The 14,172-nt window shown below is 50.9% G+C and overlaps 3 protein-coding genes across 6 annotated transcripts in view; 2 read left to right on the top strand and 1 right to left on the bottom strand.

Annotated features, from left to right (window-relative positions):
• Positions 1-6,076, top strand: part of CERS4 (ceramide synthase 4) — a 50,538-nt gene extending 44,462 nt beyond the window's left edge. For all 4 annotated transcript variants that reach the window (XM_065858154.2, XM_065858153.2, XM_071799725.1 and 1 more), the window contains 2 exons: positions 127-283; positions 4,153-6,076. In XM_065858154.2, coding sequence (XP_065714226.2) covers positions 127-283; positions 4,153-4,344 — 349 coding nt within the window. In that variant the 3' untranslated portion in view covers positions 4,345-6,076. The remainder of the gene's footprint in view (positions 1-126; positions 284-4,152) is intronic.
• Positions 1-14,172, top strand: part of LOC136113159 (uncharacterized) — a 194,843-nt gene that overhangs the window by 27,852 nt on the left and 152,819 nt on the right. The window lies entirely within an intron of this gene.
• On the bottom strand, positions 10,223-13,890 carry LOC136113349 (kelch-like protein 23). The gene is made up of 3 exons (XM_065858475.2): positions 12,805-13,890; positions 11,105-11,516; positions 10,223-10,809 (listed from the first exon to the last, which is right to left on the bottom strand). Exons 1-3 carry the CDS (start codon positions 13,724-13,726, stop codon positions 10,497-10,499), a joined length of 1,647 nt encoding a protein of 548 aa, XP_065714547.2. The 5' UTR covers positions 13,727-13,890; the 3' UTR covers positions 10,223-10,496.

Raw genomic sequence — 14,172 nt, 5'->3', positions numbered from 1 at the left:
TGGGGAACTGAGACCTGGCTCACATCTGTTTTATGTAAGGAGGAGGTGCATGATCTGAAACTTTCTGGGGCTTAATTACAGCTTTATTAATGTTTTCCCTCCGCTGCAATTCCCTCTCTTTTGCAGAGTGCTCTATAACACCTACTATTACTCCATGGAGATATTCCAACCCTTCTTCGGATACTACTTCGTGAATACTCTCCTGATCATTCTGCAGCTGCTCCATGTCTTCTGGTCCTGCTTGATTATTCGTATGGTCTACAAGTTCATCCTCCAGGGCACGGTATGGACCAGTTTGTTGTCCCCTGTGTGTGACATGGGGAGGGAGGGTCCACCCACAGTGCTTGGGAGCGCAGGGCTTCATCTGGGATGGATTCCTTCTTGCCCTAGTGAAATTAAACGTATATGTTTTTAACAGTGAGGTGAAAGGAAGACTCAATATTATTAGGGAAAGCTGGCAAAAAAAGAGTAAGTTTTTAAAGTCACTACAATGTTTGGCTCGCTTCTGATGCTTGTATTCAAGAAAAATGTGGATTGGAGTCCAGTGGAGATTTCCATGAACAAAGCGAGTGACATCTGAGTCATCCAGCACTTGGCCCAGTATGATTTTCAGTTGTAACAAAACTAAGAAATCGAGGCAGCAAAAGTCATCATGACTGGGGAGGCCGGTGCAAAAGTGCTCCCTTTATAGTGCAGGATTTTTAATTATGGTGTTATTGAGATCACAGAATCACAGAATGGCTGAGGATAGAAAGCACCTCTGTAACTCTTGTAACTCCATCTTCCTGGCTCAATCAATGTGACCTAGAGCAGGTTGCCCAGGACCACGTCCAGATGGCTTTTGAATATCTCACAAAAAATCTGTGTGCCCTGTGCCATGCTCGGTCACCCTCACAGTAAAAAACTGTTTCCTGGTGTTCAAAGGGAGCTTCTCGTGTTTCAGTTTGTGTCCGTTGCCCCTTGTCCTGTCACTGGGCACTGCTAAGAAGGCTCTGGCACTTTCCCAGCATCCCCTGAGCCTTCCCCTTCCCAGGCTGAACATCCCAGATCTCTCAGCTTTTCTCCAATGTGAGATGCTCCGGTTCCTCCATCATCTTTGCAGGACTCTGTCCAGTGTGTCCATGTCTGTCTTGTGCTGGGGAGCCCAGAACTGGACCCAGCACCCCCACTATGGCCTCACCAGCACCGAGCAGAGGGGAAGAATCCCTTGACCTGCTGCCAGCGCTCGTCCCGACACAGCCCAGGAGGGACAAGGGCACATTTCTGGCTCCTGTTCAACTGGGCATCTGCCAGGACCTCCAGGTTGTTCTCAGCGAAGCTGCTGAGCCCCCGGCACGTCCTGGCGCCTGCGGTTGTTCCTCCTCACACTCCCCTGGTGAATCTCACAGGGTTCCAGTTTGCCCAGTTCCCCAGCCTGTCCAGCTCTGATCCTGTGCCATATCAGCCACTCCTCCCAGCTTTGTCTCTTCAGCAAACTTGCTTTGAGTTCACTCTGCCCCAGCATCCAGATCATTTATATGTTTGTCTGGTTTGTCTTGCGGTGCTGCAGACGTCTCCAGAGCACATAGTTCTGTCTGAACCAGCTGTCCGGACTCTTTTCATAGCAATAGAGGCAAGCAGGCGTGTCCAAAGTGTGACCAGTTCAAAACTGCACCCTGGTAATGCTGCTCATCGCCACCAGTCACAGAGAACCCTGGATGAATGTTGGAGATGCAGCCCTGTGAGCTTCAGTGAAATGCATCCCACTCTTTCTGACCGTAGCCTGTAATATTTGCTGTGAGACCAAACAGCTGCTCAGCCTGAAATTCATCCCAAAATCAAAGACGTGACCTAGGGGCATTGGATCGGCCACATGCCGAGGACACAGTCCAGGAATAACAAGGCAGCGCCTGTGGGACGTGACCTCCTAGCCCAGGATCAGCTGCTTTATTAGCATCCAACTGGGGAATTCTGTCTTACAGGAACCGAGAACAAGAATTAAAGGCTCATCTTCATGCATATCGTCCCCGTTTTCTTTATCTGCCGTCCCTTGAGGTGGCAGAGAGCAAATTACTTGCAAATTAGGAAACAGAGACTTCACAGAGGAGAAAATGAAGATGCAACTGAAGACGCCCTTTTGTTGTTTTCCTAATCCAGTGTGGGCTGAATTAGCATTTCGGTTATTACAGTGCAAAAATGGTGAGGTAATAAACAGCCTTATTAGAAAGAAATGAACCAGCAGGGAGAAAAATACTGAAGCGTATCCAAAATTGTTCCTATTTTGTCTAAAAATCATCTGCCGCATTTGATGCAAAAAGATATTTGAGTTCTTTCCATATTGAGCAGTCAACGGCAAATAAAAGTCATCCTAACCAGATGGTTTCAATGGTAATTAGTAGCCCAAAGCAAGTATACAGGACATTCTCCCCATTTTGAGAGCCACGAAGTTCTCGTTCCAGTCAGAAGTTCACGTTCTTCTCATGGGATTTTCTGATCTCCGCGGTTTCCTCTCTGGCTACGGGATTATCTGTGTCACCTTCTCACGTGACGTCCCCTAATCCCCAGTGATCAGAACTCAGCCCAGATCCTGAAGTAAGAAGTTTCGTTCCCTGCTACATCGCAGTAACTCACACAGCTGGATGGTTCCTTTGGGAACCTCGTGGGTTTTAGGGCCTCGGCCACATTCCATGGCCATGAAGGGATAGACAGGAATATCAACTATTAGTATTTGTCCTTCTGCTGCAGAACAAGACTCTTGTGTAGTTCCTGAACAGCCAATTCCAACGACGTGAGGTACAGGTTGTTGACAGAAGATACAACAGCATCTCCTACCTGTCTTGTCAATGGAGGCAGTTTGAGTTCAGTGCGGGTTTGGGTTCTTGCAAGCCCTGTCTGCATTTGGGTGCAGTGATCTCCAGAAAGAGCATCGGACCAAACAGACTTTTTAATGGGATTCACGAGAATCCCAGAACAAGCAGAGTAAACGGAGACCACAGGTGTCCGTTCAGCATCTGACACAGCCCTGAGCACTTTCCAGAGCTCGGGTCGCAGATGGATTTGCTGCTTTCCCTCAGAACCCTCTTTCCAACAGAGAGTGTGACACCGTGAATATGTCCCCAATTTTGGCGTCTTTTATTGCAGAGTAGAAATAGCCTGAGAAGCCAGCAAGTGCTCGCCTGCTTTTCTAAACTATTGTTTTATCATGTTTTTTCTTCTTTGTCTTCCTTTAAGGCAATGAATTAAATATAAATATAAAATAGAGTGGGTTACAGATCTCTCAGTCAATAGCAAGAGGCAAAACCTGAACATAAGACTGAACGTAGTTGGAGTTGAGAGGCTTAGTGTTGAGTTCATTGGAAAGTGATGTTGTCAGACTGCCCCAAGTGCTCAACCTGCAACCCCCAGGCCACACGTGGGCAGAAGTTTGTCCCTTTTTGTCCCCGTTGGCAGATGTAAAAGAGCTTGATTAACTGCTTCCCCTCCCCATCCTTATTTTCAAGTAGTGAGGTGTTTCTCCTCGGTCTTACACAATTGTCCTGCAATTTGGTGCTACTTCCCAACCCGTACAGCAATTCCTGATGTTTGTCAGGGTCACAGCTGGGATTGCACTGAAATCAAAGAGATGGAGAGAATCTGTTTCCAAAGGTGATGTAAAGCCAAAGGGTGCTGAGGGGTCTGGAGCATCTTTGTGATGAGGAGAGACTGAGAGAACTGGGGTGTTGAGCTGGAGAAGAGAAGCTGAGAGGGATGTGATCAATGGATCAATATCTCAGGGTGGGTGTCAGGATGGACCAGACTCTGTTCAGTGGTGCCCAGCGCCAGGGTGAGGGGCAACGGGCACAGACTGGGACACAGGAGGCTCCATGTGAACATGAGCAGAAACTTGTTTGCTGGGAGGTGCCAGAGCCTGGCCCAGGCTGCCCAGAGCGGGTGTGGAGTCTCCTTCTCTGAGCCATTCAAACCCCCTGGACCCACCTGTGTGATCTGCTCTGTGACCCTGGTGAGCAGGTGGGGCTGGGGATCTGCAGAGCTCCTGCAACCCAGCCAGGCTGAGATGCTGTGACGTGGTGGAACCATGTGCCAAAGGCAGAGGCTGGGGCAGCAGATGGATGTTCAGCCTGGGGCTCAGCTGGCTCTGTGTTTGTATTGCTTCTCATTTCTGTTTTCCCATAGATGGAGAAGGACATGAGGAGCGACACCGAAGAAAGCGACAGGGATGAAGAAAGAGAAAAGATTAAGGAAAAGGAGAAGAACGGGATGGCGTATTTCAGCAATGTCACAAGCAACAATTACATCCAGCGCAACGGGTCTGAGCCGCTGAACAACAGAACCCATCTCAGCAACGGCCACGTCAAGGACCGGTAGCCACTGCTCACCTGCTGCGGGTCTGGGCTGCGACGGAGCCAGCCCACCGTCTTTAGAAACAGTTTTGCTCATTGTGTAGATAAAACGGAGTGCGTTTGCAGTATCATAGCTGAATTCCTGCTTCCTGTACACAGAAGTGTTCATAGTCGGTGATATTGGAAGGAAGTTTTTGGCCTTTCTTCAATAAAATCTTACTGTAGGTTGTAGCCTTGAAGTGGATAGAAAGGGATCAAAGTGGTTTGACTTGTATTAGACTGTACCATAGTTCCTGTTAAATGCGTTAATCTTGAAAAATACTTTAAAAAACAAATAAGTGGATAAACTCTGGCAGTGTCAAGTCTTAACCACCTAATGTTGTTTGATAGGAATCTGTTTAGCCTCGATCAGCCTCTGGAGGCCCCAGCCTGTTGCCACTAATGATTATGGCTGGTAAGTGTGACACTCAATACAGGGACACCTCTTTGGAGAAGACATACCCCATACCCTCAGAAAATTACAACTGAACATAGTGGAATGAAAGCTTTGGCAAGACATAGGAGAATATGTTTTCTTCTCAAAGGAGATGCTGCTCTGTGCCATGTCACAGTTTTGTAACGGTGTGGATCTCTGTCCCTTCTGTTGTCAGCATTATTGCCACAGAGGTGGGAGCTCCAAAGGCTGGAGAGAACCCACCCACCCAAATCAGAGCTGGAAGAGCTGGGAGATCCAGGCAGCTGTGCCTCAGGTGTCAGGTAATCCTTCAAACCTGCCTTGGAGGGAAGTGTGGTCAGAGGGAGGTGATGAGGAACTAGATAATCTAGAATACAGCAGTGATTAGTGCTCCTGTTTTCACCTGGTGTGATTGGCACAGTGGGAAACGGTTACAGAGTGAACTCGTGGCAAGAAGGGAGAACATTTCCTCTGTCCTCAGAGGAAAAAGGATCCAGAAGAGATCTGCTGAACCTTACGGAATATTGCTTTAACGTGGCCTTCGAACTCGAGGGCCTTTGCCTGGACGCATCAGGAATGGCAAGTTTAAAGCAGTAGTCCCTGAAGTTATGATGCAGTTCTGGTTCCGTTTGTCCACATGTCCTGTGTCTTACGTCCTGTCTTAGACTTTGGATGCTGTAATCCCTTAAGAGTTAAATTAGCGTGACACGTTCCTGTTCTACTGATCAGTTATTCTGTGAAATCAAAGCGTTGACAGAGTCGCTGTGGGGAGTGCAGGGACCCCCACTGCCAGGGCCGTGCGGACACTTCCCTGGTGGTGCCCAGCGAGGGCCAGCGCTAACTGGGAGGAACATGGACCAAGGAAATGCCTGATTTGAGGAGGTTGCGCACGTGTCTAAGATTTAAAAGGCAGGTGACGGTGTAGAAGGACCAGAGGATTTCCAGGGGTCCACTCGGGTGAGATGAGATGAGAGCTTTGATCTGAGCTGGTATGTGCTCATCTCAGGTTTCAGGCGAAACACTTCAGATCATTTCAGAGGGGCTGATCCCAGGGCAGTAACACGCTCTGGGATGACAGCATCTGCTCCAGCGTCCTTTAAATTCTTATTTACTGAAGACAGTTTGTCTCTGAAACCTGGAGCTAATTGGAGGTTTGGAGTGTACCTTCTGTATCCTGCCATGTGCCTTTAATCCGAGTGTGCAGCCTCGCTGCTCCTCTGCGGGTGACGTGTTCCGGAGTGATGGTTACATATAATTTTGTACTACTGAATGGAAACTTTCTTTATAAATTACTTTTGAAAGATTTGATTGTCTGGACTCTTTTCTACTTTAACTAGCAGGAGTAAAACTGGATTCATTGGAGTTTATAGGTGGATGTGTGATAAGGGAGACACGAATCGGTGCTGTTGCCAAGGCCAACGCACACGCAGCGCAGGGAGAGGATGTCACGTACCCAGGACACCCAGCCAGGACAGATCTGCAGCCGCCTGATTTGCCCCATAAGGTAAAGCTGCGTTCAGCCCTGGAACAAGGGACACTTGGGGACACCCCACACCAGACCCCAGGGCACGCCAGGTTGCTTGGTACCACCAGGGTGGTGAAAAGTCTGGGCCTGCAGCACTGGGGAGATGCTTTGGACTTGCAAGGGTAGGAAGAAAGAAATTAATGTCTATTTTTCTTTCTCATGATGTTTTCGGAGGGGAGGGAAGATCCCTGTTGTAGGAACACACCACCTCTCACCTGAGGAGCTGGATGCTTCCCAGTGACTGCAGAATGCAGACGCGTGTTGGTGCCTGCTGAATTTCTGCTGAATTTTGTCCCTCAGGGCTTTTTTGTTGCTCTGATGGCTGAGATAAGCTCATTAGGAGGCAAATCTGGTTCTTGTGAAAGAACTGAGAGAGCTGGGGCTGTTGAGCTGGAGAAGAGAAGCTGAGAGGGATCTGATCAATAGATCAATATCTCAGGGTGGGTGTCAGGATGGACCAGACTCTGTTCAGTGGTGCCCAACGCCAGGGTGAGGGGCAGTGGGCACAGACTGGGACACAGGAGGCTCCATGTGAACATGAGCAGAAACTTGTTTGCTGGGAGGTGCCAGAGCCTGGCCCAGGCTGCCCAGAGCGGGTGTGGAGTCTCCTTCTCTGAGCCATTCAAACCCCCTGGACCCACCTGTGTGATCTGCTCTGTGACCCTGGTGAGCAGGGCTGGGCTGGGGATCTACAGAGCTCCTGAAACCCAACGAGGTGGGGATGCTGTGCTGCATCGAGGATTCAGGAAAGCTGTTGATCTTGATTAAAAACAACTGAGTCCTGCTTTTGGCTGGGGGACTGAGTGTGACAATGGTGAGTTACTTGGGCACATCAACTGCCAGATTTCCTTTTCTTGCCATCAACTTGCAAAGGCTTGAAGCTCTGCTTGTAACCAGCCCCTTCCCCACATGGCTCCATCTTCTCCATGTCTGCTCCGGTGGCGGGAAGCTGGTGAGTGCTGTGATAGTATTTATTAATTCGGTGTATCAGCTCCCTCCACCCGCTCCATCCCAGCAGCGTCTCAGCCCCAGCACAGAGAAGCTGTTGTAGAAAACCCGCAGCAAGACGTGTCACTTGTCTGCTGGGACACCCAGCAGAGCAGATGGAGCCTCGGGCACCACAGGGTCGGTGGGACATGAGGAAAAGGTTCTTCACTCAGAGGTGCTGGACAGGCTCCCCAAGGAGGTGTCACGGCCCAACCTGACAGTGTTCAAGAAGAGACTGGACAACGTCCTCAGACACACGGGGTGACCTGTGGGGTGTCCTGTGCAGGGACAGCAGTTGGACTCCATGATCCTGTGGGTCCTTCCAGCTCAGGACATTCTGTGATTCCATGTGCATCCACCATATCTTTTCATTTAGACGTGTACACCCAAGGGAACATTTACGTGGACGCTTTGAAAGACGTTGCTTTTCTCATTCACACGTGCACAACAGGCACGATGCCGTGGGCAAGGGTGTCCCTAGGAACCAGCAAGGCCCTGTTCAAAAACCTGAAGTCATGTCTAAACAAGGGAAGTGGAAAGGACCGGTAACGTGGGCAGATTGACGTGAACGTGCAATAAAGCAGGCCGAGAAATATCTTGAGAAACAACTTGGAAGGTAATACCAAGCTCTGAAACATTGGAAAGATTGCAGGAATCATAGATAATCAAGGCAGATAGCAAGAACGTGGAGACAAGATCAGGCTAGAGCCAAAAATTTCAGCGAGCTGCCTACGTATGGCTTCGCGGCTTGGACAGTCAGAGCGTCCCACACCTGAGGTGCCATCCCAAGAGGATCGAGCTCAAGCTGATGGGTGAGAAGATGTGACACAGCAAACCTGGGCGCCTTCACTCCAGTGCTCAGAGGAAACTCATACTAGGAGGAGTCAAACTACCAACTGTGGAGGATCGGGGTTTGTTTCAGATCATCTTGTTATCAGAACAATTTAGTTCCGAGTGAGAATGTGAGGAGCTACGGCCAGCTGCAGTCTGACATCCAGACCGGTAGGAAGTGCAATAAATGATGGTAGAGAAAGTGTAAAAAATACATTTGTGGACACACATATGAACATAATATTATAGGAAAGAGGAAATTATGTCTCACTCTGCTGGGGTTGCCCCAGAGAGTCAGTGAGCAGGTGGAGAGGAGAGAACCTGCTGCCTGCTCAGCTTCGCAAAGGCATCCAGAGAGGTCCCTCGCCACAGACTTCAATAAATCCACCGCAGGTTCCCATGAGAGAACAACAGGGATTTCTTTCACAGCTGTGATCTCCAACCAAAACGATCATATGGATCTATGATTCTATGAGTTGTTGCGGGTGCCCCAAAAAGCAGGAGGGAAAGGCAGATGGCAAAACTGGCTGATAATGGAAGTTACTCGTGGTGATGGTGATAGAATCACAGAATCATTTTGGTTGGAAAAGAGCCTCAAGACCCTTGAGTCCAGTCGTTCCCCCACCCCCGGCACTGCCCCATGTCCTGAGAACCTCATGTCCGTCTGTCCAACCCTCCAGGGATGGTGACTCCAGCACTGCCCTGGGCAGCCTGTTCCAATGCCCCACAGCCCTTTGGGGAAGAAATTGTTCCCAGATCCAAACTCAACCTCCCCTGGCGCAACTTGAGGCCGTTTCCTCTGCTCCTGATGCAGGGCGACTGAGCAGCGGCAGGAGAGCTCATGGAACTGAGGGACTGAGTGAAGTCCACACAGGTGAAGTGGATTACGAAGGAATATGGAACACGCACACGAGATGGGCTCCTGAAGTGCTGAGCTGAGTGTTTGCCCTTCAGAATGGTTCCGGGGAGCAGTTTATCAACTTAGTGCTCGGTATATGTGATGGTTCAAAACACAAACAGGATTATGGGATGTTGCTGGGCAAGCTGGAGGAGCCAAAACTGAGACTGTCGGGACCCTGAGGGTGCCAGAAGATCTTCATGGCTGTGGCCAGTGTCACCTGGGACCTCCATCCGCACTCTCTGCAGGTGTCAGAGCTGATTAACGGGAGGGCTTTGCAGTCTGGGAAGGAAAACGAAAGAGGTGGCAAGAGAGAAGCCCCTGGTGTTATCGTCACCAGGTGGGGACTTGTTGTCTGTGCAGCAGTGTAACTGCAGCCACCTCCTCAACACCCACTGAGCTACTTCTGTGTACCAGGACATCTTATCCTGCCAGGCAGGTCAGAACAAGTGACGTTGTTCCCACTGATCTGAAGTCGTGGGATCGAGCGAGAGCGGGGAGTGTGATTGATGAGCTGTCAAGCTGGGAATCTCGACTGAGGAACGAGTTTTATGTCTTGCTGCTACTTGCACGCTGAGGCCCGAAGCCTCGTCTGTCCGTGCCCCCGTCCTCACCAGGATGGGGGTGTCGCAGCAGCTCTGGCACCACAAATAGCGACTGTCACCTGGAGCTGCCTGGGAAGACCTGAAGGACTCTGCAGAAACCACCACCTGCAGCTTTGGCACCTCTTGCTCTGCGTCCCTGCTGCCCTGTTCATGATGCACCTCTGAAAGGTGAGTGTGCTGCCACCAGCATCTCACAGGGTTGCTCCAGGCTAATCCTCACCTGCTTCCTGACCACTACAAGGTGTCCAGAGGACTGTCCCCTAGAATACTGACTGTCTCTGCTTTTTGTGGTATGTGGTATCCAAATACCACACAAATACAATGTGGTATTTGCCCTGCCCTCCCTCTCCTGTGCCTTTGGCGTAACCTGTCCCCACAGGTGTGAGAAGACAAGTCCACCCTCAGTCCCACCTCACCCGTGGGTCCCTCTGGAGAGAGTCCAAGTGGGACCTTGCAACACAAGCACCAAGAGCTCATAGATCCCGCTGAGGATTCCCATGACACACATTTGATGTATTATTTGACCCTTACAGTATTTTCCAACACCGAAGCAATGACTTTCCTGTCTCTCCCAGCTGGTCAAAGGACAGAGAAGCACAGAGCTTAAGAGTCAGAGCAGCCCTTTATTTCACAGCAGCCCTGAGGAGTTTTTGTACCATAACCACGCTGGCCGCTATTTCCAATAATGACCGTCCTGTAGACACCAAGGTGTCACTGGCTTTTGCTTCAAGCTGATTTGCCGGGTGGAATCAAAGTCACAAAGGAAGAGATCTATTTTCAAAGTTTAAACATTTCACGGACCAAATTTGACGCAATCCAACTCCCACCAGCAGTAGAGCAGATGACCTTTTCTTGGTTATGCTGGATCTGGCATCGCTTAGGCCCACGTGTCAAACCTTCGCACAGAGACACAGCCATGAATAGGAAGGGGACAAGGGAGCTTGTTCTCTATGACTTGGCACATGTCCAGGTAGGGATCGAACAGGACTACAACGGGGAGGGCACTGTTCCCCTTCCTCTGTCCAAGGAGGTAAATTCGTCCGTTCACAGTGCTGCACCCCATGAAGAACTTGTGGGTCAAGCATTCCTCATCCACCGGGGTCCATTCGTCTGTCTCCACGTCCAGTCGAAAAGCTCCCCCGCCGATGGTGTACAGAGCCCCGTTCAGTGACGTGATACAGAGATCATACCTGCGGGGGAAGATCAGAGTCAACTGAAAGATCTGGGCCCTGAAATATTCATAGAATCATTTTGGTTGGAAGAGACCCTAAAGATCATCGAGTCCAACCATAACCTGACTCTGGCACTAAACCTCGTCCCTGAGAACTTCGTCTATAGTCACTATGACCTTGGTCCTTATATCAAGAGAGAACCACGGGAGTGTTGGTGTGACGGGAGCTCTGCATTTCTCCAGCCCAACCTCTCCTTGACGCAGGACCAACACAAGAACATTTCGAAGAAAGGTGCCAGAAGATTCTTTCTTACCTTGGCAGCGGAGAGAACGAGATGACATCCCAGCTGTCCGTCTCTATGTTCAGCCTTTGCACTCCATCATAGACGTGTCCGTTTTCATCCAGGCCGCAGACCACGTAGATCCTGGTCCCCACGCTGACGGCATCTCCTCTCTCCACAGGCTGAGCCATGGGACTCATGCTCTCCCACTCCGAGTCCAGCAGCGCCATGCGCTCCACGGCCGGGACGATCCCGTCGTCCGTGCTCCCCCCGAGCACGTACAGGTACAGTCCCGCTCCCACCGCACAGTGGCTGTTGCGGGACTTCTTCATGGCCGGCCCCTCCAGCCAGCTGTTGTCCACACAGCTGTAGATGAGCACCCAGTCCACGCTGTACCACACAAACTCATCCCGGAAATATCCTCCTGTCACGAAAAGGAAACTTCCTGGAAAGACAGCAGAGAAAACACAGAATCACACAGAATCACAGCATGTCAGGGACTGGAAGGGACCTGGAAAGCTCATCCAGTGCAATCCCCCCATGGAGCAGGAACACCCAGCTGAGGTTCCACAGGAAGGGGTCCAGGCGGGTTTGAATGTCTGCAGAGAAGGAGACTCCACAACCTCCCTGGGCAGCCTGGGCCAGGCTCTGACACCCTCACCCCAAACAAGTTTCTTCTCATATTTAAGCGGAACCTCTTGTGTTCCAGTTTGAACCCAGTGCCCCTTGTCCTGTCACTGGTTGTCACCCAGAAGAGCCTGGCTCCATCCTCCTGACACTGCCCCTTTCCATATTGATCCCCAGGAATGAGTCCCCCCTCAGTCTCCTCTTCTCCAGCTCCAGAGCCCCAGCTCCCTCAGCCTTTCCTCACACGGGAGATGCTCCACTCCCTTCAGCATCTTGGTGGCTGCACTGGACTCTCTGCAGCAGTTCCCTGTCCTTCTGGAACTGAGGGGCCACAACTGGACACAAGATTCCAGGGGTGGTCTCCCCAGGGCAGAGCAGAGGGGCAGGAGAACCTCTCTGACCTACTGACCACCCCCTTCTAACCCACCCCAGGTACCATTGGCCTTCCTGGCCACAAGGGCCCAGTGCTGGCTCAGACAGCACTTACACGAAGGCTGAGAATTGCTCCTGAGAACTACAGTTCTCATTCCTCCCCAAGCTGTACAAATGAGGTACAAGACGAGCAGAGATAATTACTGCAGGACTTTACTCCTCATCTGCACAGTTAGGCTGGGCCTATGGGATGCAGTAAATCCTTCCAAGGCTGCTCCCACTCATGGACACACGTGGTTGGAAAGAACCTCTGGGCACCTCATGTCCCAACTGCTTCTTGAAATGGGAGTATCGCCAACACTAAACAAGGGAAGCCACAGTATTGTGCTGTCTTGGAAGTCTCCAAGCATGAGGCTTTCACGACATCCATGGGTAAGTTCAGCTTAACAGCAGCTATAAATCAGAAGTCACCACCTTTCAAAACCAACAGGAAAGGGAAGGCTGAAAAAATACGCTGCTTAAAGCAAAGTCATTAGACTCGCTGCTGATAAAGCTGATGTAAGTTCAATTGTTTCTGCTATGTGAAAAGCAATATTGAGCCTTGTCTAACATTCTCCCAAGACTAAGGAAAACAAAACTGTTCTTTGAACAAGTATGAACACAACTCCTGTATTTTGGTCTCTAAGCCTCAACTTCTGTTCTCGTTTGCTCACTCACACTTCTCTAGCAGTTACCTACGGCTGCCACCGCGTACTGCGTGAGGTTCCTGCGCTGCAGCGGAGAGCAAGCCTGCCAGCTCTCTGTTTTAGGTTGAAAGAGGAACAATTCTTGCTGTTCCTTGTCGTGCTTTCCTCCCAGGACGTACAAGGTGTCGTAGCTCCGGCCGGCACGAGGACACAGCTCCGTGTCCCGCCAGCTGGGCGGGGGACAGCTGTCTAACTTCTTTATGAGTCTGGAAAAGGTGTCCGTCTGTCCCGGGCGCTTGCTGCGCTTCACCAAGACATCCAGGAAGGACAAACTCAGAAAAGCGGCCCTGACTTCGCCCACCAAATCCAGAAAGTCCTCCTCTCTCGTTGCTGGGTCCTCCATTATCCACCTCATGATGCTGTCGAAAACCACATCTTCTCGCGAAACAAAGAGCTCGTCGCTTTTCAGGAGACACGCCAGCGTCTCTTTGGGTAGGGCCTTAAACTCCTCCTGGCACATCACGTCCCCCCAGTGCGTGAGAGCCACGTCCAGAGCAGCCCGGTACAGCCCCGCGGCGGCGAATCGCTGCGCATAGCCCAGCAGGCCCAGGCAGTTGGAAACGTGCAGCTCCCGCTCCAGAAACTTCTCGCACAGCAGCTTCACCCTCTCGAACTGAAGAAAATCAGCGGTTTCCAGCAAGCTGACCACGTTTTCTTGGCCTATCGGCACTCGAGCCGTGCGAGCGAACTCGAGCAGCGCCTGGAAAGGCACCACATCGACCCCTCTGATCACGATGTGGTGTTGGGAGCTCTCCCTCGCCCCCCCGAAAAACATGGCTCGGAAATAGGGGCTGTGCAGCGCGAGGACGCTGCGGCTGACCTGGAACAGTCTCTGTCCAACCTCAAGAACCGTGTCTGCAGCCACTTCTGTCTGAGGCCCCGGCTCCTCTGGTTCCTGCGCCGGCTCCATGCTCGAGACCGCCAGGCAGTTAAAATTAACTCAGCCCTTATGCGGCCTTTACTCACGGGAGGTCTCTGGAAACATTATCCCCCCAGCTGGGATAAATACAAGATAAGCCAGACTTGGCCTAAAAATAGAGGATGTTTTCTACCCTCCTGCTTCGCTCTTCAGTCCTTCCCGCTGCTGAAAGCAGAGCTGTACAACCAAAAAATGCAGATTTAATTGGCATTATCTTAGCTGGGTAAGGCCATGGTGAATTAGAGGATCCAGTGCAGTGCCTCAGGGGTCAGTGCTGGGGCTGTATTATTCAATATATTCATCAATGATTTGGATGAGGGAACAGAGTGACTGTCAGCAAGTTTGCTGGTGACACCAAGCTGGGAGGAGTGGTGACACTGGAAGCTGTGCTGCCATCAGAGACCTGGACAGGCTGGAGAGTTGAGCAGGGAAACATT

This window comes from Patagioenas fasciata, chromosome 27 (assembly GCF_037038585.1).
Source record: "Patagioenas fasciata isolate bPatFas1 chromosome 27, bPatFas1.hap1, whole genome shotgun sequence".
NCBI classification, from domain to species: Eukaryota; Metazoa; Chordata; class Aves; order Columbiformes; family Columbidae; genus Patagioenas; species Patagioenas fasciata.
This window is presented reverse-complemented; position numbering and strand designations above follow the sequence as displayed.

Bases quoted from the DNA above. Each gene is read 5' to 3' on its own strand.
- LOC136113349 (XM_065858475.2), bottom strand. From the start codon at position 13,726: ATGGAGCCGGCGCAGGAACCAGAGGAGCCGGGGCCTCAGACAGAAGTG. The intron at 11,517-12,804 runs GTAACTGCTAGA...CTGTCTTTCCAG, and splicing joins GTACGCGGTGGCAGCCGTAG to GAAGTTTCCTTTTCGTGACA. The intron at 10,810-11,104 runs GTAAGAAAGAAT...CTTCCCCCGCAG, and splicing joins TCGTTCTCTCCGCTGCCAAG to GTATGATCTCTGTATCACGT.